The sequence below is a fragment of the Uncinocarpus reesii genome, genomic scaffold (assembly GCF_000003515.1).
Source record: "Uncinocarpus reesii 1704 scaffold_2 genomic scaffold, whole genome shotgun sequence".
Lineage (NCBI taxonomy): Eukaryota > Fungi > Ascomycota > Eurotiomycetes > Onygenales > Onygenaceae > Uncinocarpus > Uncinocarpus reesii.
Window position 1 is genome coordinate 3,236,804 of NW_003052499.1, and position 25,808 is coordinate 3,262,611.

Sequence of the window (25,808 nt, forward strand, 5' to 3'; positions counted from 1 at the left end):
ACAAACCGAGAACTCGCTGGATGTATACACTGGCGGTTAATTCTGATCAATCAAACCCGCCAAAGTCACCACCGCCAAAATCACCTCCATCACCAAACCCATCTTGATATCCGTCACCATAATCATCATCCAATGCATTTGCTAAAAGCGCTCCACCCAGCAATCCACCACCCATTCCAAGCGCCGCGGCTCCAGCCATTCCCATTCCACCTCCGCCACGCCCGCCTAGTCTGTTATGCGGTACGTAGCCCTGTTGTGGTGGGAATGGAGCGCCATAGTATCCACCTGCACCTTGCTGCGGGTAGCCGGCATATCCACCAAACGGTTGCTGTTGGGGAGGATACATGTATTGTGACTGTGGTTGTGGCGACGGGGAATAGTAGGCTGCGTGCGATGCATGAGGTGAATGAGGCGCATGAGGAGCATGGGGAGCATGCAATCGAGAGGTAGATGAGGAAGCGGATGATGATGCGTGGCGTTTGGCTTTATCAAGTAGTTTTCCGAAAAACCCGCTTTTCCCTTTACTTTGCTGCTGGTTTGAAGAAGATGGAGAAGGAAGTGTAGGCTCGGGGATTCTGGTGGAATGTGACGTTCTTGGTTCTGTGTTATTCGCTTCAAGGACGGAATCGTAGCCTTGTTGTCGGGCCCGCTCGTTTTCTTCCTCTTGTAGCTGTGCGGCAAGTCGAGCATCGTCGTCGCCTGAGTCTGGCGATTTCTTAACATCCTTTTTCTCCGGTGACACAGGCGTCTCATGAGGGTAGCGATTTGAGTTTTCGGAAAGATATGGATTATTTGAGCCAAGTTGTGGCTGTTCAGGTAATGGCCCCTTTTTCTGGTCGGCTTTAGCAGCTGTAGCGGCAGCTTCTGTATTTCCGGAGCCCGACGCTTCATAAGATGGCGGAGGAGAAGATGAAGCAGCAGGAGGTCGCACGGGAGGTTGCGCAACAGACTCCGTTGGCATGGTTGGCGGATCCCACTGTGAAACACCAGTGCTCAAATCAACATAATACCTAAAGATACCATCAGCGGCTGCAATTGCATAGACAGTATGGCACAAATGACAACTACCTGAACGCTTACCATTGCCTGTATGCGTCACTATACTGTGCCCTCCACCCCTCTGGCACCGGGGGCGGCGGAGGACCGGAAGGAGGCGCAAACGACATGAAGACAAGTGATTTTTCAGAATGGTTCCAAGGTAAATTTAATGCAGAGAGAGAAATGTTGTTGAATGATGGCTTGAGATCAAAGACAAGATAAAAGATGATGGAGATGGAAAGATGCCATCAGAATATCATGGCAATCGATCAATCTAATCGAGTTTCCGTTGCCGAGAAATGTGACGTCTTGTGGTTCAGGCACTGCTAAGCCACTGTGGCGCAGCACTGAAGCTTGGACATCTTGAGGTGGCAATCAAACGACAACCGAAGACAAGCGCCGTGGTATTGCTGGTCCAGGACTATATCACAGCCGCCAATATGCCAATAGCATTGAAAATGCCGCGGCTAATTTCATCTCTTCCTTACAGCAGGCTGGCCACTTCCACCCTCTCTCGCGCTGGTGCTAGCTTCTCTAGCGACCTCAATTGGGCTAGGACTTGTTCCTGCCATCCACCCTGCAAGATCAAAACTGGGGCCAGCAGCCTTTTTCGACCCGCTTCCGGGAAGTACGCCTTTAGCACGTTGTTTCTCGAATTCTTCACGCGTTTCGGGGTCCACTAAAACGTAAGGAAAGATTGGATGGTCAGCGCTGTCAAGTTCTCGGATGCCCACGGTATAAGCTGTCAGCGCATCAATAACACAAGAGACATACTGTTCTCAAGAAGATAAGGCATCCCAACCGTAACCCCGAGTGCGAAGACAGCCAGGAGAATCATCGGATTTTTGAACAAGCTGAGCGGCGAGACTATCCATAACCAGCCATATTAGCAACCGTTGTTTTCTCCGTTCAAGACATTCTCAAGGGCGATGATGACTTACATCCTGCTCTTTGCTCGTAGAACTCCCGCTTTCCCAACACTTTGGCGTCCACATGGACTGGCCCTGAGCCCGTTCCTACCGCTTTCTCCACCCCTTTGTTATCCCATGGGTTTCCGCGAAAAGTCTCCCACACCCCAATCACGTTCCCATCGGCCCCAACATCGACGCGGTAAGGTGCGAATACATAGTCTCGCGAATGGATATCTAACAGATATGAGGTTGGGCTTCGCGATGATGAAGCGGAATCTGAACCGGATCCAAGATCGGGGAAAATGAAGGTTGAAGAGCGTGTTAACGGCGCTTTTAATAGAGCTCGTTTGGGAGTGAGAGTAGTTAGAGTCGCGTGGGTCGAAGGCGGGAGCGTGTTGGGATTCGGAAGGAGGTTGGAAGCTGGAATGCTGATGGTGAGAATGGTTGCAGCTGAGAGTGAAAGTAATGAAAGGAATGCAAGAGCAAGGGGGTAGAGGGATGAAGCATGCATGATTGCCAACAGCTAAAGGAAATGTGCCCTATTCCTAGAGTCTACTCCTCCGTTATTGACCCTTTGCCTTGTAGAGTTAATATTCAGGATGAAGAAATGTTGGCTGCTTACGTAACTAACCACTCAATCTCAATCTTCCATCTCCAGACTGCTCTTGCTAGAGAGAATACAGTATCTAATAAATCATCTTAGGATGTTGTACTGTTAACAAGAGCATTTTATTGAGCTGCTTCAGCAAATTTGCTTCTAATGTATCGCGGCGATAAGCCTACTCTATCAACCAAAACCTATGGGCCGGGGCCCCAATGTGTGAATCGAATACTCCCGAATAAACTTCAGAATACTCCGAAGCCAAGGCTGAATATTCGAATAGTATTCGATTCTGACTATTCCGAATATATTCGAGAATACGAATATTCGGTGCACACACCATAAACTCCATCAGCTACGTTCTCACTCTCCCTAGAACTCCACGCAAGAACCCCTCCACTCTTACATATAGCCATCTCACTGGCCACAATTGGCACGTATCCGGCCCAATTGACATTCTGACATGTGTTCCATGCCGCCCATCCAGAAAAACGATAGTTAAGAGGTATCAAGTCAGTGCATGTTCTATTCTTACAATACATAGAGAGCAGCATGTGTTTGCAGATGCTTGCCGAAAAAAAAGCATATATAGGAATATGTACATAAGCTAAAATGATAGAACGACAACCAAGGGGGTAGAGAGAAGTTTACAACTTAGACCGAAGAACATCGTTTTCGTTGACACCGTTGCTAGGGACAGTAGCGTAGAGCTCATCCAGGATATCCCGATACGCTTTAACGGTCTGAGGTCTTTTGAGTTTTAGTCTGAAGACGTATGTTAGCATCACTGAACAATGTTTACAACACAGGTAAGGGTACGAACGTGGGAGTCAAGAGGCCATTGTCAATTGAAAATGGCTCAACCATCAACGCGATATTCTTCACTCTTTCGAATCCTGCGAGTTTATATTTTTGACCCGCGCGATCGAGATCTTTTTGTACTGCATCAACAACCTTTTGATCTTTTGCAGCCTCGCGAAGAGCATCCAGTTCCGTCGGAGAGAAGGTCTTATTGAGGACTTTGCCAGCAAAAGTAGCGAAAATGTCTGGTTGGACGCCGATGATACCAACCAGATGGGTCTGAATACTGTCGCCGTGGGCGAAGGCTTGGGCTATATACGGGTACGCGTTTTGATAGATACCTTCAATCCGCTCAGGAGACACATATTCTCCTTGAGCGAGTTTCAAAAGGTTCTTGCGGCGGTCGATGATGGTAAAACGGCCAAGCTCATCTACCATGCACACATCACCGGTTCGGAACCATCCGTCTTCCGTCATCGCCTTTGCGGTTTCCTCAGGATTCTTGTAGTATTCCCTGAAAATAGAGTTGCCACGGAGCAGTAGTTCGCCTCGTGGGTATGGCTTGTCGTCAACAGAATAATCCATGTCAGGCAGTGACACCAAGCATGCTTCCACTGCAGGGGTGATCCCTCCACAATGACCTGCGGTCAAATCGTGACCTGGCTGGCACAAAGCCACTGCGAAACTTTCTGTCAACCCATAGCCTTGAACAATGGTTGTAGCAAATGCCAAGCGTAAAAATTGGTGAAGAGATTTATCGAGAGGCGCAGAGCCTGATACCATGTATCTCATCCGGTCAAAACCAAGTCCGGCTGCGACTTTCTTGCTCCAGATACGGTCGTATAGGAAGTGATTCACAGTGGCATTTTCTGGTTTCGCATGCACCAAATTCGCCGTTTTCGTAGCAACAACATGCCTTGACAAGGCGCCTTTGAATCCGGGCTGTTCAACGGTAGCTGCACGAATAGCACCACCGAAACGGCTATATAAACGTGGAACGGATGCAAGAACTGTCGGTCTCAATAACTTAAAGTCGTCGACAAGCTCCAGAATGTTGCCGTGGAAGTAGCCGATCCTACCACCAGCCCAGAGTAATGTTTGCTCAATCATCCTCCCGTAGATGTGAGCCAGGGGAAGATATGAGCAGGAAACATCCGTGGAGGACTGAGTAATTGTTGCCAATGAAGAGGCTGCGGCGGAAACAGCATTTCCATGGGTCAGGACAACGCCTTTCGGCATACCTGTGGTGCCGGAGGTGTAGTTTATTGTGATGATATCATCAGGCTTGGGTGGGTTGTATGGGCGGTTGAGTGAAGCGCCGAGCTTTTCAACTTCGGCTAGAGTATAGATGGACACGCCCACATCAGCGGCAATAGGCGCGAGGATGTCGCGCTTGGAATAGCCTGCTTGGTCGCTCGAATCCAAAGGATCGAGGCAAACGATTATCTTCAAGCACGGAAGCTGAGGTTTCAGCTTAAGCAACGTGGGAAGGTGCGGAAGCGAAGCGGCAACACACGCTAATTCGGCATTCTTTACAATGAATTCAGTAGCCTCAGGGCCTAAGGTCTCATAAAGAGAGACGGAGAACAGTGACTGTGACATGCAAGCCAAGTCTGCTCAAGTCAGAGAAAAGCTCCCATCAACTGGATGGTAGTGGATACTCACCAGTCAGCTGCCATTCAGGCCTATTTTGACACCAAAGTCCAACACCAAATGTCCGGTCCTGGATTCCAAGCTGACGGTGCAATTCAACCAGGCCGACACCAATCGCTGCACGTCGCGCCCGGACCGTTCCGTAATCCATCCAAACATAAGGGCCAAAGTTTTGTTTAGCAGCATCCCATGGGCGCCAACCTAAACATTGGTTCTTAGGCTGACGGAGGGCTGGAAATAAAAGTTAACCCAATCCGGCATTTTGGTTTAGACATTGGATCCAAGCATACCGGTTGTTTCAAACATATCATGGGCAGTACGGACCTAGAAATAAGGCTCAGTCAGTCCTTCATTCAGACAAAGAGCAATGCGCCCCGACTGTGCTTCGCGCAGACGCCGGTCTATGAAAGCGAAGGCTTCCTATCCTGGCGTACCTGAGGGTCCAAAGTCTTCATCAACTCTCCATTTCCAATCTTCCAGTGTCTATATACCGCTGTGCGACCTGGTTGCTCAGATCCTGGAATGGAAACGGAGATGGGAGTGCCCTTGGGTGCCGGTTTGGCGAACTCGGTGGCCATGGCCTTAAAAGGGGGCTCGGAAGAGAACATGGCTGGTTATATGTAATTCTGGTTTCTGTCGACCGCCCTGGATATTGATAAGAAAATAGGTCAGTACAGAACATAACACAATGGGTTGCAAGAATATCGTATGCGGTATAGACCCATTGCGCGACACGTCGAAGCTACGTACCTCTTACCAATGCTGAATGATGCCAAAAGCTGAATGCTTTTATAAGCCACGGTCTTCCGCTTCTAATAGGCAAAAAAATCTCACCGAGCGGGCAAAGGTAGTTTAGGGAAAACCCTCAGAAAGGATCGCAAATCGAATGCTAGGGCAGTTCCGTTGAATAGAGCAATGTTTTTTTGAAAAGGATGGATCCGACAAGACTGCGGAGACTTGTTTCTCACAGGACCAGCGAGAGTTAGACGCCGTACTATATTTGCAGAGCGGGCAAAGGAGGGCTTGAGGGGGTGGAACACGGGGAAGAAGAAGAAGAAGAAGAAAATACGGTTGGCCGCGACATGTGGTTGAACGACTTTCGTCGGTGCTCGGTTCAGCTGCAGTTGCATCTTTATCGGGGTCCCCGATCCGGACTAACCAGATACAGCATAGTGGCTGAGTGAGCACCCGTAGCTTGGTTCAAACTCGACATGCCATTCCGTATCCTCACGGCAGAAAATGTGCTGCAGGTACTTCGACTGGAGGAGTGCAAAATGCAACGAGGCATGTGATACCGCACTAAAATGCAAAGTACTAGCACTCTAGCCCACTGACTAAGCACATCTGGACCGCGCGCACCAATGACCTCATGCGGCTTGAGCCTCGGTTCATCCGATTCGAGCTTTTGAGACGGAAAACCACCGGGATGGAGTCCTATCAGTCCCTTTTCATCCGCGATGGAGAAAGTCATCCTCGGTATAGATATCCGTTGCGAGTACACCTGGCGACATGCACAGAATCGAACGCTCAACTGAGTTGCGACAGGGATGCTGTCGACGGCAAGATGCATCGACACGAAAGCGGTTAACTTGTCAACCTGCCACGCGAGCAATTTTTATATTCTTCCAATCAAACCTGCCCTTGGGGGGCCCAGCAGCTGCGCATCCTTTCCGTCTCTGCAGGGAATCTGGCACCAAGACACGGAGCTTTCGAGCCTGCAAGCAGCCTAGTGTTGGATCTTTAAAGCGCAAATGCAACCCATAAAAATTATTGCGTACGGAGTACTGTGACAGCTTATTCGACGGATACCGGTTTTGACCTTCCGCTTTGCGGCTTTCATAGCAATTCGCTTTAGGGACAAAATATATATCTGGAAGGTAGTGACTTGCAAGTCTAAACTTACAAGCATCAGACTCTGGATATTCGAGAATAGAGTGTTAAATGAAAATATGCTCCCATAAACGCCAACGCCCCGTCGCTTCTTCATGGCCACATTCTCATGACACGTAGAGTATGTGGCTATTAGACTCCCACATAGAGCGGATATCAGACGTTTTTAGAAACCAACCTGACTTTCCCTTTTCATGTCCAAAAAACCAATATCTTAAACAGAATTCTCCAAACCTGGCTCACGATCAGCCACGACCCCCTGATCGACAGTGGTACGATCTGGGAGAGCTTTCTTATCTGGACCGGCGGCGCTGCTAACGGCGAATGACTGTTCAAAATCGGCGATAATGTCGTCAATATGTTCAGTACCGACTGAGAGACGTATCGCGTCCTCCGTCACGCCAGAGGCTAGTTTTTCATCATCACTCAGCTGTTCGTGGGTTGTTGACCATGGGTGAACCGCAAGAGTCTTGGAGTCGCCGACACTAGATGAAAACTTCCGTTAGTACCTTCGCGTCTGTTTAGCTTATAGAAGACGGAAGCTCACTTGGCAAGGTTGGAGATCAACTTGAAATTATCGACAACCTGACTACCTGCAGCTGCACCACCTTTGACTCCGAATGATAACATACCACCGAAACCACGCTTAAGGTATTGCTTGGCGGTTTCATGGCTTGGATGGCTCTTCAAGCCAGGGTATGAGACCCAAGCAACGTTCTCGTTCTTTTCTAGCCAGTGAGCCAGGGTGAGCGCATTGCTAGCGTGACGTTCAGCTCTCAAGCTCAATGTTTCCAGACCAAGAATAATCTGTTGAGCACCGAAGGGGTTCAATGCAGCGCCCAGATCTCTCAGAATCTCGACACGCACGCGAATAGCAAAGGTGATGGGGCCAAAAGTATCCCAGAACTTCAAGCCATGGTACCCTTCGGCCGGCTCGACGAATTGGGGAAATCTCTTTCCGTGCTTGCCCCAGTCGAACTTGCCGCTATCGACGATCACGCCCGCAATGGTGGTTCCGTGGCCACCAATCCACTTGGTGGCACTGTGAACGACGATGTCCGCACCGTGCTTGATGGGCTGGCAGAAATAACCGCCGGCGCCAAAAGTGTTGTCAACCTACCCACATCGTTAATCCTTCACTTGGATCGAAAGGCCCCTTTATCTGGAATGGTGCATACGTACAATCAAAGGTACACCCTTCTCGTGGGCAACCTTGGCAATAGCTTCGAGGTCCGGAACATTGTAGCGCGGATTACCGATAGTCTCAATATAAACCGCCTTTGTACGATCATCAATCGCGGCTTCAATATCGGCTGGCTTGTCGCCCTGCACGAATTTGGTCTGGATGCCCAAGCGGGGGAACATAACCTTGAACTGATTGTAAGTGCCACCGTAGAGATTGGTAGTCGAAACGATATTGTCTCCCTGGTGAGCTAGAGCGGCAATGGCCATGAATTGGGCTGCCTGTCCGGATGAAGCTGCGACGGCTGCAACACCCCCTTCGAGAGCCGCAATACGCTTTTCAAAGACATCGACAGTTGGCTAGGTGGAATGAACGGCCTGGTTAGCTTGTGCTCAGGTAGCCATCAGAGGGACTCAATTGAGAACCCAGGGATAGACATACGTTCATGATACGGCTGTAGATATTGCCGAACTCTTTGAGGCCGAACAGCCTGGCGGCATGAGCCGAATCATTGAAGACAAAGGACTAAAAATGGTCAATTGTCAGAACACTCGCGCCAATCAGTCCTTGAGTTCCTTCATCGATGTTCAAATTGGGTTGATCCAAGTGAAGAGACTCACAGTTGTGGCATAGATTGGAACTGCTCTGGCATTGGTCGTGGGGTCAGGTTCCTGGCTAGTTATCGAACGCCCAGTTAGCAGGGTCTACATGCACGAAGACTAGGATGATGCGGACTTACCCAGCGTGCAATTGAAGGGTCTCGAATCTAGGCGCAGACATTTTGGAGATTTTGCGATGAGTGAGATACTGGGTTTATTCGAATGAGGGCTCTGAGTGTGTTTGCGCTGGCGGAAGTGGAATTGGCGGGGTATGCGTTCAATGGAGGGGTTGGCCACCGACAGGGCTGCAATGCGACAAGAGACGAAGCGGGATGAGATAGAGTGGCAGTGCCGATCGCAAGCAAAGAGAGGGAGCGCACGACTTATTTATGTGCCATTCGACTCTTGCTGAAGCCCGATTACCGGGGAGAAATTGCGGGTGAGTGAGCCATCGGCGTGATGGCGTGATCGAAGCTAATTTTGACTGTGAGCGCCTTCAAGCCCAACAGAACAATTGCGCTCTTTTTCCAACGGAATTCATTAGTTATTGCAAATCTGGAGACAGCTTTAACAACGTTCAACATTGCTGGGACTCGATGTGTGAGAGCTGGTGCATATGCGATGGGAGATTCTTCTAGCGGCTCCTTGAATCGCTACTTGCAAGCAGCTGCCTTGCACCGATGCGACCAACATGGGAAGAATGGCATTCATTATTGCAGAGATCTCGAAGTGCCAGGACCGGCTATGGCTGTGAGGGTGCGATGAATTCAGTCCTTGGATACGGCTTTTGCGTCTAGCTACTGCCTCAGCACACTGATAGTTTTCAGCGAAACATATTTCCCAGTGCATGATGCAGTTCTCACGGGATTCTTGGGAGTGCTCCATGATAAAAAAAGGTCAAAGTCAAGGCTTGCGTATTTCGGCTGCCTGTCAACAGCAGCCTGAGCAGGTCATGGGAAATAAAAAAAAACCCAGATAAACAGAAAACAGAGCAAGTATATGCTCAAACAAGTCGTAGGGCTTCAACAGACGCCAGTAACATTTGGTTTGCATTCCTGGACATTGTCGCTGGGATACAAGTCGCGACATGTACTATCTCATTTGAAGCCCTTGCTATTATATCCACGACGCACCGCGACGCACACTGCGAAAAGTGCCCCAGATTTGTATAGGATTGATCGGAAGATTTTATCCATGAGCAAATCCTTTTGCTCGTCCTTAGAGTGCCACTCTACGGTTGGAGTTGATAGAGTGTCGGTCCCTGTTGATGACCTTCCAAACGCTCAATATTAATTTCCGCTTTTTGACGAACTCTGCGAGGCCAGCTCGAGATGAATCCCTCCGATTTCAGATCCTGGCACATTTTCAGAGCTTGGATCTGGAATACGAGAGTGGGGGCCGAGCTTTTAGCTTGATGGGAGTTTTGCTTCTGCCATTATTCAGCGATCGTCAATGGCACGGATCCTGACGCTCAAATAATCGTCGAGGTTGTGCTCCAATTCGCAATCTTGAGAAGAGGTTCATCCTGGGAGTGGTTGTCGACGCAAGTCTGGATTCGCCCATTCAAAGATTCCGTTCACGCCCTTGGAAAAGAGCCGCAGAACACACGGATTGCAGCCTTTTCTCCCTCTTCAGCTGGACAGGCTGCCGTCACACCAATGAGAGCGAGCGAGCAACCGAGAACCCTCCACCAAGCGGAAGGGATTCTAAACTTAGCTCTCGTGTGCTCACCGAACTTTCTGGCAGGCTGTTTCAACCTTCGAAAATCATCATTTTGCAGGCCGATTGTGAGTCGTGAGCAATCCTTGCAGATGCTAGGCACTCGACGCGGCTCCATGGACCAAAACGAACCCGTCAAGTCGGCAGGTCGGGAGCTGGTGCCGGGGAAAAAGACATCTGGCGGCAAGGCAATGCGTGTCTGGTGCTCTGCCGTTGAAAGGGAATATTATCATCATCCAGCGCATGAGGTCTGGAGCACCGTCACTAGGTAACCCGCGACGTCATGTTGGGTTCTTGAGGCGGTGGCTTGACCTTGAGTGGCTGTGGTGTGTGATGTATTGTCACCCACGTGTGCCCGCCGGAAAGTTTGGCGTATTGACCACAGGCCAATTTACCAGTTGCGGGGAGCTTTGACTCGACGACGGGTTTGATTGGTTAATTTGCTGTCAATGCAGAATTACAGCGGTAATCAGAAGAAGACCGGTTTGTTATGTATGGTAAGCCAGGTACATCCGTGAGCCGCGAAAATCCAAAAGTTGAGTTGCTGCTCCTGAAGAAGCGTCAAGATGAAGAGTCTCGATGAGCGTCCAAATGCGCTGTGGGCCGTTGGATGGCAATGTCCACGGTATTCCTTTTCGTCAAGTGGGAAGTTGGATGTGATGTCGTGCCGTCCAGCTTGATGACAGCTCCGTATCAGAGCATCCACGTCATTAGTCGCCTGTGCCTGGCATGGCTCGTTATCGTCTCTCTTCGGACTCCCAAGAAGCTTTTCTAGATTAATACTGCTTTTTGTCAAGTGACCTAGACCGGTTTAAAAACGCCTAGCTATTAATTAAAAAAAAGAATTTTCCGTCAGTATATAAGGCCGCCGTTGGCCCGCGTGGTCGACGTTGTGCCAGCCTGGATCTATATCCCATTCACACCAACGGCAACACACCGGTTATCCTTGCCATCAACTATCCTACAGAGCGCATTAAAGGTGAGTCTAATAAACGATGAACCCCTCGAAGTCACATGCCGCTTTGGGCTTGCTTCGCTTTTCTTGCTTCTGCCCCTCTTCTGTTGTCCCTGTCTTTGCCTGTCTCTACGCATTCTTCTCTTGGGATGATCAAAGGCTGACCTCGACTACAAGGCCTCTACCAGACCTTCAAAGAATCGAAAACCATGGAGAACGGCCCTGTTTCACTCGGCCTGCGCGGTGTCCAGGCCGTGTTCGGCATCATCGTCCTCGGTCTCACAGCATATAGTGAGTGTAACCCAACTTACCCCGGGGAAGAGCCTCATCAACCAGAAAACTGACCAAGCGCCCTCTGCAAAACCACAGTCGCATCCGAGCTGAGCTTCTTCACTTCCGATATTATCAACTTCATGATCTTCAACGGCGTCTGGACCGCTTTCATCGTCGTTCCCTACATGATCCTCGCTCCCATGTTCTTCCCCATCGCCGCCCACCTCTATGCTATCATCGCCGTCGATGCCGTCACAATGATCTTTTGGTTTGCCGGCTTCATCGCTCTCGCTGCCAGAATTCCCACCAACAGCGATTGTAATGGTAATCCTATCTGCGGTTCTTACAAGGCTGCGACTGCGTTTGGCGCTTTCGAATGGTGAGCTTCACACATTTTTTCTTTCCCCCTTTCCCCGTCTGCTGCATCATCGGCAAAAACATCATGCATAATCCAGATATGCTAAACAACCACAAGGGCTTTGTTCGTCGCCACTCTCGTTCTCGTGGTTCTTCCCGTTGTTCGGAACCGTGGAGGCCCAAAGCCAAACGAGGGCGTGGCACCGGCTGTCTAATAACAAAAGGAAGCTCCATTCGAAGTCTGTTGGCAACTCAAATAGTTGCATGGCTGAAATTAAAACGTTTAATATATGATACCCTCTTCTCATCTAATTGCTGCAATTTCGGCACTCTTTTTTTGGTCGTGCTTTTTCTTTTGTATTGACCCTTATCTCATCGAGATTGCTTTATACCCCGAATTTCTTGAAGGAGCCCTGCAAAATTCTGCATAGTCGCATAATATTCCATGTTCCCTATCCTGCTATGGAGCATGAATACTTTTTAAGCTCAGTTTTCTGTTCACCCCGTTGGTCGCGTATCTTTTAACGCACATACTTATGCATGTCGCTCGATACCCGATATGCGATATGATGTCATAATCAAGATTTATGGACTTCAGTTGTGTGTACTTACAGTGCCTTAAATGAAAATAAATACATTTAGATCACTGTTTTACATGTATATACACTACAATATTATCAAAACCCAAGTGGTTCATCTGAAGAAGAGAAAAGGGAATCAACGGTCGCACTGAAAACATATCGCATAGAATGGACACTCAAGCGGTTTCCACCTATTACGTACATAAAACACAGAAGACTGAGAAAACGCTTGGGGTATGATTCCGATCAACTGACACGAAGAGATGGTGTGACTCTCGACTGACACTTGTATGTCACTCCAGGGGCTAATGGATGTTTCGTAAGTCGGAACTCGGGTTATTTTCTAACTTAAATTGTCTTGTACTATTCACGCGGCCGGCCAGAGCTACGATTTTGATGCCAAGAAATCAGCTGCCTTTTTGTAAGTCAGTATCATTGCTTCACCGACAATTGTGATCTGGTACGACAAACCTTGTCCAGATTATAATCAAACTTTTCCAAGGCAGCTAATGACTCGTCTCTTGGGTATCCCATCGAAGTCAACCGCTGCAATATAAGATCGTCTTCGCCTGAATCTGCATCTAAAGCCCACCCAGGCTGCTTGCTCTGAACTGGAGGACTAGCCGTTGCTGGTACGGGTATTTGAGAAGATTCCGTGGACGTGGGTGGCACTGTGGTCGAAGAGGTTATATCGGGCTTGTTTGCGCCACTTTGGCCCTTGGCTTCATCAAGGACGGAAAATAATGCATCCCAATCATGTGCAGAAGGCGCCTGTGGTGGAGATGAAGAATTTGGTGGATCCCCAGCTGTTGTTGGACGGGTGCCGGGGTTATCGAAGCTGAAGAAGTTTGGCTTTGTACTAGCATCACCAAAAGAGCCATTTGCGGCTTGGGCACTGGTGCTCGATTTTGATGGCGCACTAGGAGACTCGAATGTCATATCAAAATTGGACGGGTCCTTGTTGAATGGTGACTCAAAGTCATCCTCGTCGTCGTCGTCATCTTCGACCTCCTTAGCGGGTGTGAGGTTCAAGCCTGCAAAAGCTGCCTCGAAGTCCGCAGGTGGTTTAGGCGATGCTGCAGTAGTGGGTTTAGGTACACCACTTATAATCGGAGCACCGGTAGTCTCGTCGACAGAGTGAGGTGCGTCGCCCGGTGCGGTTGGATCCACTCTGCCCGGAAGGAGATCCCCGAATTCAGGGGGCGCAGTACCACTGGGTTGTTTTGATGCTTTATCGTAGCTTGGAGGAGATGGCTGAGCATCTGGACCAGGCAGTGGAGTGGGTTCGTTTGGAGGGAACGGTTGAATTTCTTTGCCAGTTCCTCTAGGTGGGGATACAGGCGTAAAATCATCATCAAACCCAGCTGGACTTTCGCTATCGGTGCTATCATCGTCGTCGTCAAGTTCTCTGATAGGCGGAAATTCGCTAGCGGCACCGTCAAGTTGTCCGCTATTAGCAGAACCCATTCTGGAATCTTTTTTCATTGCTGCAAACGCTTCTTCAAAGTCAAGAGCCTTTTGCGATTGAGAACGTTCATGGGTGCGACCAGCGAATAGCTCATCAAATGTGTAGTCCTTTTTGACTTGTTCATGCGGAGAAGCCAAAGATGCCGCGGTTGTCGCGGGAGGGGATTCATTTCGTGCTAAATTTTGATCATTGTTCCCATTTACATCTCCGGCGAAGGGGTCTCCATGTTCAAAGGGCGATGCTTCCTTGCTATCAGGCAGTTGAGACGTCGCCTCTGGTTGTGGATTGTCACCAAATCTACTAGCGGGTGGCGATGCTTGAGCTGACGAGGATTGCGATTCTTCATGCCCTTCAATAGGAAGTGCATTGGGTGTTATCTGCCTTGATCGAGGAGGAGGTGGTGGTTCCGCTGGGTCAGGAATGGGTTGAAAGGTCGTAGAAGAAGAAGTTGAGAGACTTGGGTCCCCCGATGAAGTTGATGGTTTCGTAGGGTTTGCAGTTTGTGGTTGGGGAGTAGAGGTTTCTGTTCTGAATGTGGTCGGAGGTGGTGGAGTGGTTGTCGAAGGGCTGGTGAATGCCGGACCAAACATATTATCAAAGATATTTTGAGGATTATTTTGCCCTTCATTACCTGTATGGGATGGAGACAACGCCTTTTCTGTTGATGCACTGGGGCTTCGTTTGAAAAACGGATTTGTTCCCTGGCTAGCGGCTGATGTGGCAGGGCTGGTAATAGGCGGCGGGCTGGTAGACTGCCTCTCAGCTTCGCCTAGGCCCTTTCCGGTGTCATCAATCTCTTCTTGAATTCGGTCTCGTTCTCCTTCAATAGTGGAGAGTTGCTTTTTATTGATTGCCGCTAGCCCTTTCTGTTGGCGGGCTTCGGATCTAATCTTCTCAAGCTGAGATTTGAGCTGGCTAACTTGAGCATTCGCATGCCGTATCTTTTCTTTCAAACTGGCGTTCTCGCGTTGGTCTGCTTCTAGCGCCGCCGATACCTGGTTAAACTGATTTTGTAGATCCTGTCGGCTGCCGTCAATCATGGCGAAATCTTGTTGTAGCTTTCTGGTCTCGGTTCTTGAAGCTGTTAGTCGCTCTTCGAGCGCTTTAAAATCTTTAACCTCTTGTTCATACATTGCCCTGGCTTGCGAAAGCCTGGTCTCAAAATCTCGTTTTTGTTGGTTCGATTGCGCTAAATCTTGCTCTGCATTCCCACGCTTGGCTTGGACGTTCTCCATTTCCTTTGATAAAGTACTGACCTGGTTAGAGAGGTTGGCAAGCTCTGTTGTCTCTTGCGTAAGCTTCTTGCTCTCTTCAGGGTCAGCATCTCCAAGCAAATCATCTGAAGGCTGGGCTGGTGACCGCGGCTGGACGGCTGTGTTTGATAGCCCGGTAGTATGAGGAGTGAGACTCTGGCCGAACGAGGATGAAGGGATAAAGGGCTTGAATGTACTAGACGGAGGGGGCCGTGTAGGAGAGGAAGGGCTTTGAAAAGGAGGGTTCGATCCTCCAGTTGATTGCGACGTTTGAATCGGCGCAGTGAACACGTCAAGTCCAAATAGGTCCTCGGCGGCTGATCGCGAACCAGTCGTCTGGGAGGGTATGGGGCGTGGGGGTGGAGCAGATTGCCGTCGCATGCTTGGAGGGATCAATGCAGGTAAAAGGACCTGAGGTAGAGGTTCCCTTGTCGTCCGTTGCTGTCTCACCAGGTACATTGCTACTGCGAATTCATCTTTGCTCAGTTGCCCATCAGAGTCAATATCTGCTAGATCCCAAATCTGCGCTAAAGTTTCTTCCGGTAGCTGTGCGTTCGCGAAGAACCCCACGGCATCATCACCACTCAGATAACCAACTCTCCTTTTATCTATCGTGTTGAAAATTGAGTCAAAATGTCCCTTTTCTTGGGGTGTGATAAGCCATTCGGTTCCGGTGCCATGAGTGGATACAGGGCCCATATGTGATCGGTTTAACGGGCTCTGTGTTCTCTGAGGAGTAGGACCAGAGAACTGCTTTGGTATCGCCGGAACGGGTGGAACATCTGAGGAAGAACGGGAACCGATTGATGCGCGTACATTCCCTCGTCGGCTAGCCGCATCATACAGTCCCGGAGGAAGTGATGGTGGGACTGCGCGCATCGTACCCATTTTGAACGCTGTGAGAAGATGCATAGCAATAGTAAATTCGGTAATATCCAGAGCACCGCGCTGTTTGGTATCAGCCAAATTCCAAATGCGTCCAAGTATCTCATTCGGGAGCCGCGCGCGCTCAAATATTTGTTTCGCGGTATCACCTAACCAAAACCTGTCAGAGGGCTAATTCTAGAAGTGTTATACTTCAAGGCTCATACCTGCGATGAGGCCGTTTTGCGTCTCGGATCTTTCAAAAAGGGCAGTAAACTTTCCAATATCATCCTGATTCAATGGTGGAACCCGTGCTGACCCAGGCCCGGGCGGAGGGCTTGTGGTTGATGGGGGCGGTGCAGTTGGTGGGACGGCTAGAGGTGGTTCTGGGGTGATGCCTATAAATTTAGGCAAAGGGCCAGCTGTCGGGTAAAGGACATGTTAGTAGGTAACTTGCAACTAATAAATAACATCCTTACGCTGATATGCCAGTTCCTCCGTCGGGGAACGACCGGCTTGAGCATGACCGATCAGTCGCATAACAATACCGAATCCGGACGGAGTTAAAAGACCGCGATTCTGTTTATCCGCAATTTGCCATATCTGTAGTTGGTTAGAAGCCAATTCCCAAGTCATTGTTCGATCCAATTTCACGCGCTGCGACCCGTGGTAAAAGGGGTGTGTCCCTTACCAAACCCAAAGTTTCTGCGGGTAAATTGGTTTTCTCGAAAAACGAAACTGCGACTTCGCCTGGGACAACTCCGAGATTTGTTTTATCTGCCATTTGGAAAAGCTGGTAGAATACCCGCTTCTCCTCCGCAGTCAAGTTCAGGTTTGGGTGTGATGCTACAGTTGGACATCATCTGTCAGTCCTTGGTACACGCATAGGCGGCTGGATAAAAGCGAATAAGAGACTTACTGTCTGCCATGTCTCCGAGTCCCCTCCAGGGGCGCCAGTCTCGTCAAATCTCACGTTCTCGACAGCCAGGAGGAATCAACTGGGCGGAGGTGTTCGACGTGGCCGCAAGGCGTCAAGCAGGATGGTTGAAATGGACTCTTTAAGGAGTGGAGAATACAGCACACGTGTGATGCTGTAAAAGCGCAGTTATGCAATCTCTAGTTGTATATAGCCTGTGGTGACGGTCTACCTCAGGTCAAAGGACGTCCAAGCATCGCTGGAGCGGCTGGTGTTCGCTATTCGTAATGAGGTTCTAAAGGGGAGAGCAAGCTCAACTGTGGCTGCGTCCAATCACATCGCAGATCTGGCAAACAAGCCAATTGAATCGTGGCTTGAGGCACTCAGTATTATATAATCAATACGACGTCATGGAAAAGCAGTTTGATAGCAAATGGGATGATGGATTTGCTACTCTACAGAAAGCAATTTGCAGCTAAACCCCAAATCAGTTTGTCAAATTAAAGGTAAGTAAGATATGCTCATGGACGCATTACAGGTATTGGACAAAGTAACCCAATCGAGCTGGGATATACTCAAGTGGAGCCGCTGCGAATTTAGTATTCTTCTTCGGGCACATCCTCCGCAGAATCCCTTGCAACTTCCTCATAGTCACGCTCAAGGGCGGCGAGATCTTCACGGGCCTCAGAGAATTCACCTTCCTCCATACCTTCGCCCACATACCAGTGAACAAAGGCACGCTTGGCAAACATAAGGTCGAATTTATGGGACAACGCAGACCATGCTTCGCCAATGGCAGTCGTGTTCGCCAGCATACAACTGGGGATCGCGTTAGTAGAGTATCAGTTTGGCCAGGAATTTGGGCAGTCAACTTACACCGCACGGTCAACCTTTGCAAGATCTCCATTGGGAACCATCTTTGGCGGCTGATAGCAGATACCAATTTTGAAGCCGGTGGGACACCAATCGACAAATTGGATAGTGCGCTTGGTCTTCAAGGCGGCCACGGAAGCGTGCACGTCTTTCGGAACTACGTCGCCACGATAGAGCAAGCAAGTAGCCATATACTTACCGTTACGAGGGTCGCACTTGACCATTTGGCTGTGAGGCTCAAAGCAGGCCATGGTGATTTCATTAACGGAGTTAGCTTCATGAGCTGCTTTGGCCGCAGACACGACAGGCGCGTATGAAACCAAGGGAAAGTGGATACGAGGATAAGGCACGAGATTGGTTTGGAATTCGGCCAGGTCGACGTTCAAAGAACCGTCAAAGCGTAGAGATGCGGTAACCGACGAAACCACTAAATTCAATCTGTATTGGTAAAGCCAGTCTGCAAGCCACAGCCTTTCGGACGGGTATCATTTGTTTCACGCACCTTGTGCAATTAAGCGATTCAGGTTCTCATAGCTGGGTCGTTCGATGCCTAAATTTTTGCGGCAGACATCGTAAATAGCCTCGTTATCAACCATAAAACTGCAGTCGGAGTTTTCCAGGGTGGTGTGAGTGGTGAGAATAGAGTTGTATGGCTCGACGACAGAGGTCGCATTCTGGGGAGCAGGATAAACGCAGAATTCAAGTTTGGTTTTTTTCGCGAAGTCAACGGCCAATCTCTCCATTAAGAGGGCACCGAAGCCGGATCCAGTACCACCACCGAATGAATGGAAAACCAGGAAGCCTTGTAAGCCACCGCAGTTATCAGCAACGCGTCGCACTCTGTCCATAACTTTGTCGATCATCTCCTTGCCAACGGTATAATGGGCCACGAGCATAGTTGTTCGAGGCATCTTCCTTTCCAGTGATCATCTGCTCCGGGTGGAACAGGTTGCGGTATGTTCCAGTGCGCACTTCGTCGACGACGTTCGGTTCAAGGTCACAGTAGATTGTTCGTGGAACGTATTTACCCTGTCCTGAAGAGTGCTTTAGCGAGATGTATGGTAGATTCGGGCAAGAATGCGCACCTGTCTCAGAGAAGAAAGTTTCAAAACCCTGGTCCTGCTCAGCGGCTTTCTGTTCTTCACTCAATCGTCCATCTGGCTATAGGAGAACCACGTTAGCAAGAAGCCAAAGCGAAAGTAAATGTATCGCATGTGTACCTGGATTCCATGTTCAAGGCAGTAAAGCTATATTCGCAAATGGCCAAGGGTTAGTACTATTTCCAGATGACTTGAAAGCGATCAGTAAGACACATACCTCCCAGCAAGAATTTGCCATTTGGCAGCCAGCCTGGCCAACTATACACCAACATCCTCATCAGCAACCCATCTTCACGCTCCATAGACAGTCAGCTGTTATAGAGAAAGTGCAGTTGAGGACATACCGTTCAAACTGATCACCTCTCTCATGATGGGCAAGGTATAAGTTCAAATTCTCAGTCTAGCGAAATACAACGAGCCACACAAGAAAGGATGTTAGAAAAAAGAAGAGTAGCTGGGTTGTGACGCAGACTTGTGTTCAACAGACAGGTAACTAAGGCGGATTGAGGTCAGAGAAATATTTCGGCCCAACCAAAACCACCCTGAGCTAGGTCACACTTTGTCTCCACCAAGGGGCTAATAGGAGTTAGCAGCGGAAACCAGCGTCTCCTCTGTAGACAGGGATTGCAATTGTTAAAATAATAGCAACAATGCCTCTGGATGAGTGCTCAGTTTTTGGCTGATTGATATGCACACTGAGAGGAGATGAAGTTGTGTAACTACAGTATTTGAACGCATTGTTGACTGTGGTAACGAACTGTTTGTTTTCTAACTTCTGTGGCCAATCACGCTCTAAAAGTCGAAACTTTGGTTCGTGATGTTGACGTTTGGTAATTACATCGTACCGTGTACTGTAACGAACTCCTGTTCAATACGCACGATAAAACAGCTTCCTTCTGGTTGTTCCGCGGATTGCCAAAATAGGAATTCATCGCAGATTCAATCATGGACGCTACAGATACATGAGGCCATTATCAACCCTTGATTGATCGACTTCATGACTAGTCCTTGAACTAAAGGTAGTCCGGTATGATCTACTACATCCCTGCGGTGACTCTGACACTCCAAATGAGAATAACTTCTTGATTGAATAAACTCCTTTATATCTTCCCGGCAACCAACAGCTAACTTATTTCTTAGAATTTGGCGGGTTTTGAGGCCGAAAGAGGGCTTATCAGATTAGTCCGCTCTGAGAATTTCGGACAGTCCGTCGTATAAAGGCCACTATCTTCGAGTGGGAAATTAAAGAGTTTCCAAGGCAGGAGGCTACTATCCAGCCCAGGATCTCTGACAATGCTGCCTTTTGTTATCCTTTGGTCTCTACTTGTACGGCTGGTGCTGTCCAATGTGGAAAAAGCAATTTTCGTCGCGCCTCCTATAGACGCTGCTCAATTCCCAGCAGCGTCACTTCGGCTTGAGAATCTCTCAAATTTGGGCACATTGTCCCCGTCTACCCCATCAATTAGACAACATCTAAATGCCTCCTTTCCATCCGAAACCAATCCCTTAGGAGTGAAATCCTGGTTCCGCCTCGCTAACCTATCCCCCGGCCAACGATATGAGGTTCGGATATGCTGGCTCGCGACTGTAGGTGACCAGCTCTCTATTCAATCTCGAGATCAAGAATCTTAACGCATTCACTAGCAACCGACCTCTTTCGATCTCAATCTTTTCACGGCGTCGGATATTCTCGATTCATCATCCTTATTGTCGTCTTTCACAACCTTTTGCGAACGCCATCAGCTTGCCAACCAACGTTTACCCCCATTGCCAAATAAGTCGCCTAATGCCATAACTCTCTTTCTTGCCGTTGACGCTGCAGCAGATTACTTCACTCTCAACCAGACCCTGATGGAAAGTGTTCCACCGGTCGCAGTGGATATTATCCTTGACGCGTATCTCATGAACATTTTCCCTCGCTCGTTGATTCCCACTGCTGTCTACGTCGCCTGCGTGGTAGTTGTTGCCTGGCGGGCTTGCCGTTTTGTCCAGTCTCTTGTTAATGGGATAATTTCGAGTGGTTCGATAACGGAAATAAGCGCGGAACAGAAGTCAAAATAAAAAGCCTTTAAATGATCCTGCATAGACGCCTCCGGATATATGTTATTGTGATTATGTTGTGTACCATTTGATGCGCATGTATATTTAACCAGATATATGGCAAGGCACCGATGTATACAAGGAACAGGATTCTGAGTTATCATTGTGTTAGAACTATATTTCATATTGAACGCAAATGCCCATTTGCATATCCCAAATAAATGCTATCCAGTTTTTTGAATGCTCCGGTTTTCCAAACCAGGATGCGCCAATTCTGCACCATAAACAAGCCAAAAAGAGAAAAATGGTACAAATACACCATATTAATGGAAGGCTAGGAGCCAACTTAGAAGTCTCTCAGCACGGCGACCAACTCGTCTAACCTTGCAACTTCGCCTAGCAAAATCGCCTCTGTGTTCTTCCAGTCCTTGAGAGTCTGTAGCTCTGCTGTAGATAGGTAGCGCTCTTCATTTCCCTTAACATCAGTGCGCTCTGTTTTTTCGAGGAGGTATTTCAACTTTTCCCGTTCAACGCGTATTCGCTGTAGGCACCGACTCATACTCTTGTACGTATCCTCGATAACCATTAGTCGGACTCGATCTGCATCGTAAAACCATAGATATATAGTTCGAGACGGCTGACGTTGCGCGTCACGTGGCACTTCCTGTAGCTCAACAAAACCGGAACTTGCCATCTGCCCCAGAATTTGCCGCAAATCTTTGGATGCCATCAAACTAATTTCTTGTAGACGTTTCTCATCCAGCTTTCCTTTAGCGGCTAACACTCTGACAATTCGAACCGCAAAACTGCCGAATCTGGCTTCGACCAGTCGTTCGAGCTCCAAATGCCGTAACTTTCTAGCAAGGTGTCGATATTCTACGGCCCATGTTATCATTCCCGCTTGCATCCGCCGTGTGCAGAAGAAGTTCGGTTCTGCAGCAAGAAAGGACAGGTGTTGATCAACTAAGTAGTTGCGGCTGGGGCCGCGCCGCTTCGGAGCAGAACCGTTCTCCTCATCTCCATTAATTTCTTCATCTTCGCCCGCAAATTCATTGGTTTTATCAGGCATAAGTCCGGAACCTACTCCCGCAAGGTCCACGCCATGGCCAAGATCCTTGGAAATCGTGTCTAAATGAACGGGGACTGAATATTGCTCGGCTTCTTCGCCTTCCGGGATCGCTTCTTTTTGTTCGCGACATGTCGGAGTTTGGATTTCTATCCTGGTCAAAAGCGTTTCATATACTTGGGATGTCACCGCGGTTACATTCTGTTCGGCTAGCTCAAGCAGTCGTCTATTTCTGAGAACAACATTAAGCTTCTCGTAATTAACACGAATCACCATGTTCTCCTACTCACATTAGCAGGGCATTTTCTTATAAGCTGCATCTTTAAAAAGGGAACTCACGTCCAATGGCATCGTCTCGTCATCCGCGTAGTCGTCTCCTGAAAAGTCACTATCCTCGACATCCTCTTCTTCTTCCAAGGGGTGTTCAAGCTTCAACCTTTTCCTTGGGCCGGACGAGCCGTCGCTGTCGACACGTCGTTTCACACCCCGTAGCAAACTGGCTGACGGAAGTCCTCGGGATATTGTGGCATCCGTCCACTGTTTCACTAGGTTCTCTGCATCCTCCGCTAGCTTGGCCTCCAGCTTGTTACCCTTCAGCCCGGCCGCGTCGCTATTGCTTTTTACTGCCTTGAGTGCTGCGTCAAAGTTATCCTCTGGGCTCTGGAAATGCTGATTGCGAACGCGGATAATGAAGCCAAAGGCGGCAAGCTGTTGCAATATTGTTTGAAGCTGGGGTGCGGCTTCTACTTCATGATAGCCATTGGACTTTTGAACCGGGCCGTCCAATGAATGACCATCACTTAGGTTGGTACCGTTCTCCAGTTCTCCATCGATGCCATCAACCGCCTCATCATTCTGCTCATGGGTGCCATTCACGCCATTCATTTTACCTGCCGGTTCGGATCCTGGCTGTAGTTCAGGGAGGGACTCGAGATAGCTGATTTTGGCATGGCCAAGAGATAGAATAGTTGAAAAGACCCTGGCGGCATGTTTGCCTAGTCTGTTTTTGACGAGCTGCGTAAACTTCCCTGGCCTCACCAAGTTATAGGCGGCCCTCCAATCTGATTCGTAGTATGTGATACCATCGTCAAAGGAGGTACAATGGAAGACGAGATGTTGCTGAATAAGGACGACAAGCCCATGTTTGACTTGGCGGGGAGATAGGTGGGTGTTTTGGACGATTCGGGGGAGCGGTTGTCGGCCATGGTGGAGGAGATAGGAGAAGATGAGCTATACACCGTCAGTATTGGAGTCCTTCCGACTCTGTTAGCCTCCGAATGGGTCTAGGGCCGTACGTACAGAGTATAACTCCCCGAAATTATCTGTAATTAGGAGCTTGCAAAGCTCTGCGGCATACTAATGAATCATATCAGCATCCCACTCTGCGGGGATCCGATCTGCGCCAAAAAAAAATCCCCTATCTCACCTGAGACATCGTTGCAAGCTTCTAGAGCGGTGCCAGCGCCTCTAGAAGATGTCGCTAGTATCACCGTCGAGCCGTCATCTGCCAGGAAGGGAGCGCAACAAAGGATATAAGAATGGCTGCGGCAGAAAGCAGGGCGCGAGAACCAGAATCGACTCATTCCGCCCGGCGAAATCCACCGTTACCAAAGTTACCGTACTCGAGCCAGCCATCTGGTGCAGAGTGAGACTGCTGACTCAGCATTACGGTACTGCCCAGACGTATCGTCAATCCAGCCAATCAGCGCGGCGCTGACCAAACCTCACCTCCCGAACATCTCAGTTCGACTTGTCGTGAGAGGCTTTTCGATCCGAAGCAAAGGAGCCCAAACCGTGCTTGTCGACGCTCGCAGTGCCGTCCTTCTCGCCAATTGCGCCTTATCTTCCTTTCCCGCTCCTCATTTCTTCATCACATGCGATGATGCTGTCGCGAACCTCCTTTAGCCGGCAAGCCGTGCGGGCTCTGCGAAAACAATGTCTGACCAATGCCTCTCAGCGAGGCATGGCTTCCGCTGCCGCTCCAAAGGGATACGACTATGAAACTACCGAAGTCGGCGGCGTCAAGCTCGCCTGCCGAGACTTCCCGGCGCCAACTACAACGTTAACCGTCGTTGCCAAAGCTGGTTCGAGATACCAGCCATTGCCCGGATACTCCGACGTGTTGGCCAACTTTGCGTTCAAGGTGGGAGAGCTCCCCGAGTGATTCCCCGGGATTTGGATTGGAAACGTTATGAATAAACTAACGACTTCTTTTCAATTGATAGTCAACGAACAAGAGATCGGCGTTGCGGATTACCAGAGAATCAGAGCTGCTCGGCGGAGAGTTCTCGGCTTACCATTCCAGAGAGAACATTGTTCTCCAAACCCGATTCCTTAGCTCTGATCTTCCGTACTATGCTGAATTGCTGGCTGAAGTTGTTTCGGACACGAAATATCCAGGTGAGGACTCCGTCGCTTGGAATGATATGAACCGCTGCTAATGTATTAGCCCATGAACTTGATGAGCTCGTCATTGGCCTTGTGAAAGCCTCCCAGCACACTGCCGCCGCAAACCCTTCTATTCAGGCTCTTGATGCCGTTCACGGCGTTGCTTACCATCGCGGACTCGGGAACCCATTGGTGCCATCGCCATTGACCCCTTTGAAAGAATACGTTGAGGCTGAGGGTGTTGCGGCGTTTGGTAAAAGCGCATACACCAAAGCCACTGCTGCTGTTGTTGCTAGTGGTTCCAACGCGAACGAAGTCTCCAAATGGGTTGGTCAGTTTTTTGCTGGTGTTCCCGCTACCCCCACAAGTAGCCCATACAACGCCGTCGCAGGTGAACCCAGCAAGTACTACGGTGGGGAGCAACGCATTCCAAGCCAAGCTGGGAACGCCGTGGTGATTGCTTTCCCTGGCTCCAGCGCCTTCGGTACCAGCGGATACAAGCCGGAATATAAGGTTCTGGCTGCCCTTCTCGGCGGTCAGTCTAGCATCAAATGGTCCGCTGGTTCTACTCTCCTTTCCAAGGCCGTTGAGGGCGTTTCTGGAGCTTCAGTCGCTACCCAAGAGACAGCGTACTCTGATGCCGGACTCCTCTACATCACTATCACCGGAAAGGCCGAATCTGTTGGCGCAGCTAGCAAGAAGGTCGCCGAGGCCCTCAAGAAGGCCGCTTCTGGTGACATTGCGAGCGAAGACATCAAGAAGGCCATTGCCGTTGCCAAATTCCGTGCCCTCGAAAGTGGACAGGGCCTCACAACCGGCATGGAGCTTACTGGATCTGCTCTTGTCCATGGTAACAAACCATTCCAGGTGGGCGAACTTGGCCAGAGCATCGAGAAGGTCACTGAACAACAAGTCAAGGCGGTACGTGTAAATCCCAATCTCCCTCAAAGTGTACTTTTCTAATCATTAATTTCTAACCCAACGTTTAGGCCGCTAAATCTCTTCTCAACGGCAAGGCGTCCGTCGCCAGCGTCGGCGACCTTTTCCACATCCCATATGCGTCTGACCTTGGTCTAACCGTGTAAATATAAAGTCATCAAATATTTAAACATACCCAAAGCTAAACTCACTTTTGTTGCCCCCCTTGCCGTCCCAATGTTCCACCTCCAAAAGAACCAAAAAAAATTCTTCCCATCACTATAGAGAGTTTCTTCCTTGACACACTCACTCTGTCTGCCAGTTCCCTTTTCTCAAAGCATTACTCCCTGTGCTTGTCCAG

General features: G+C 49.3%; 9 protein-coding genes across 9 annotated transcripts; 3 read left to right on the plus strand and 6 right to left on the minus strand.

Annotated features, from left to right (window-relative positions):
• Nucleotides 1-46: 46 nt before the first annotated feature.
• Nucleotides 47-2,460, minus strand: UREG_04080 (uncharacterized protein; the record flags this gene model as incomplete). The annotated part of the gene is made up of 5 exons (XM_002544517.1): nt 47-1,010; nt 1,081-1,238; nt 1,527-1,780; nt 1,813-1,905; nt 1,980-2,460. The coding sequence occupies 5 exons, from the start codon at nt 2,458-2,460 to the stop codon at nt 47-49; spliced, it is 1,950 nt and encodes a 649-aa protein (XP_002544563.1).
• Nucleotides 2,461-3,197: 737 nt separating this feature from the next.
• On the minus strand, nt 3,198-5,612 carry UREG_04081 (uncharacterized protein; the record flags this gene model as incomplete). The annotated part of the gene is made up of 5 exons (XM_002544518.1): nt 3,198-3,315; nt 3,374-4,910; nt 5,017-5,205; nt 5,295-5,328; nt 5,439-5,612. The coding sequence occupies 5 exons, from the start codon at nt 5,610-5,612 to the stop codon at nt 3,198-3,200; spliced, it is 2,052 nt and encodes a 683-aa protein (XP_002544564.1).
• A 1,496-nt stretch (nt 5,613-7,108) lies between these two features.
• On the minus strand, nt 7,109-8,857 carry UREG_04082 (O-acetylhomoserine; the record flags this gene model as incomplete). The annotated part of the gene is made up of 6 exons (XM_002544519.1): nt 7,109-7,379; nt 7,442-8,010; nt 8,077-8,436; nt 8,519-8,602; nt 8,698-8,752; nt 8,817-8,857. The coding sequence occupies 6 exons, from the start codon at nt 8,855-8,857 to the stop codon at nt 7,109-7,111; spliced, it is 1,380 nt and encodes a 459-aa protein (XP_002544565.1).
• A 1,086-nt stretch (nt 8,858-9,943) lies between these two features.
• Nucleotides 9,944-12,195, plus strand: UREG_04083 (uncharacterized protein; the record flags this gene model as incomplete). The annotated part of the gene is made up of 7 exons (XM_002544520.1): nt 9,944-10,067; nt 10,120-10,643; nt 10,851-10,892; nt 11,239-11,374; nt 11,528-11,641; nt 11,720-12,002; nt 12,099-12,195. 7 exons carry the CDS (start codon nt 9,944-9,946, stop codon nt 12,193-12,195), a joined length of 1,320 nt encoding a protein of 439 aa, XP_002544566.1.
• Nucleotides 12,196-12,946: 751 nt separating this feature from the next.
• Nucleotides 12,947-17,075, minus strand: UREG_04084 (uncharacterized protein; the record flags this gene model as incomplete). Its single annotated transcript, XM_002544521.1, has 6 exons — nt 12,947-12,976; nt 13,033-16,316; nt 16,374-16,544; nt 16,626-16,749; nt 16,838-16,992; nt 17,066-17,075. 6 exons carry the CDS (start codon nt 17,073-17,075, stop codon nt 12,947-12,949), a joined length of 3,774 nt encoding a protein of 1,257 aa, XP_002544567.1.
• Nucleotides 17,076-17,658: 583 nt separating this feature from the next.
• Nucleotides 17,659-19,404, minus strand: UREG_04085 (tubulin alpha chain; the record flags this gene model as incomplete). Its single annotated transcript, XM_002544522.1, has 8 exons — nt 17,659-17,881; nt 17,939-18,092; nt 18,135-18,362; nt 18,438-18,737; nt 18,775-19,096; nt 19,156-19,182; nt 19,253-19,293; nt 19,380-19,404. The coding sequence occupies 8 exons, from the start codon at nt 19,402-19,404 to the stop codon at nt 17,659-17,661; spliced, it is 1,320 nt and encodes a 439-aa protein (XP_002544568.1).
• A 924-nt stretch (nt 19,405-20,328) lies between these two features.
• UREG_04086 (uncharacterized protein) lies at nt 20,329-21,096 on the plus strand (the record flags this gene model as incomplete). Its single annotated transcript, XM_002544523.1, has 2 exons — nt 20,329-20,622; nt 20,680-21,096. 2 exons carry the CDS (start codon nt 20,329-20,331, stop codon nt 21,094-21,096), a joined length of 711 nt encoding a protein of 236 aa, XP_002544569.1.
• A 325-nt stretch (nt 21,097-21,421) lies between these two features.
• UREG_04087 (uncharacterized protein) lies at nt 21,422-23,576 on the minus strand (the record flags this gene model as incomplete). Its single annotated transcript, XM_002544524.1, has 4 exons — nt 21,422-22,423; nt 22,481-23,371; nt 23,441-23,497; nt 23,568-23,576. 4 exons carry the CDS (start codon nt 23,574-23,576, stop codon nt 21,422-21,424), a joined length of 1,959 nt encoding a protein of 652 aa, XP_002544570.1.
• A 528-nt stretch (nt 23,577-24,104) lies between these two features.
• UREG_04088 (uncharacterized protein) lies at nt 24,105-25,614 on the plus strand (the record flags this gene model as incomplete). Its single annotated transcript, XM_002544525.1, has 4 exons — nt 24,105-24,284; nt 24,367-24,541; nt 24,591-25,450; nt 25,519-25,614. 4 exons carry the CDS (start codon nt 24,105-24,107, stop codon nt 25,612-25,614), a joined length of 1,311 nt encoding a protein of 436 aa, XP_002544571.1.
• Nucleotides 25,615-25,808: the final 194 nt, after the last annotated feature.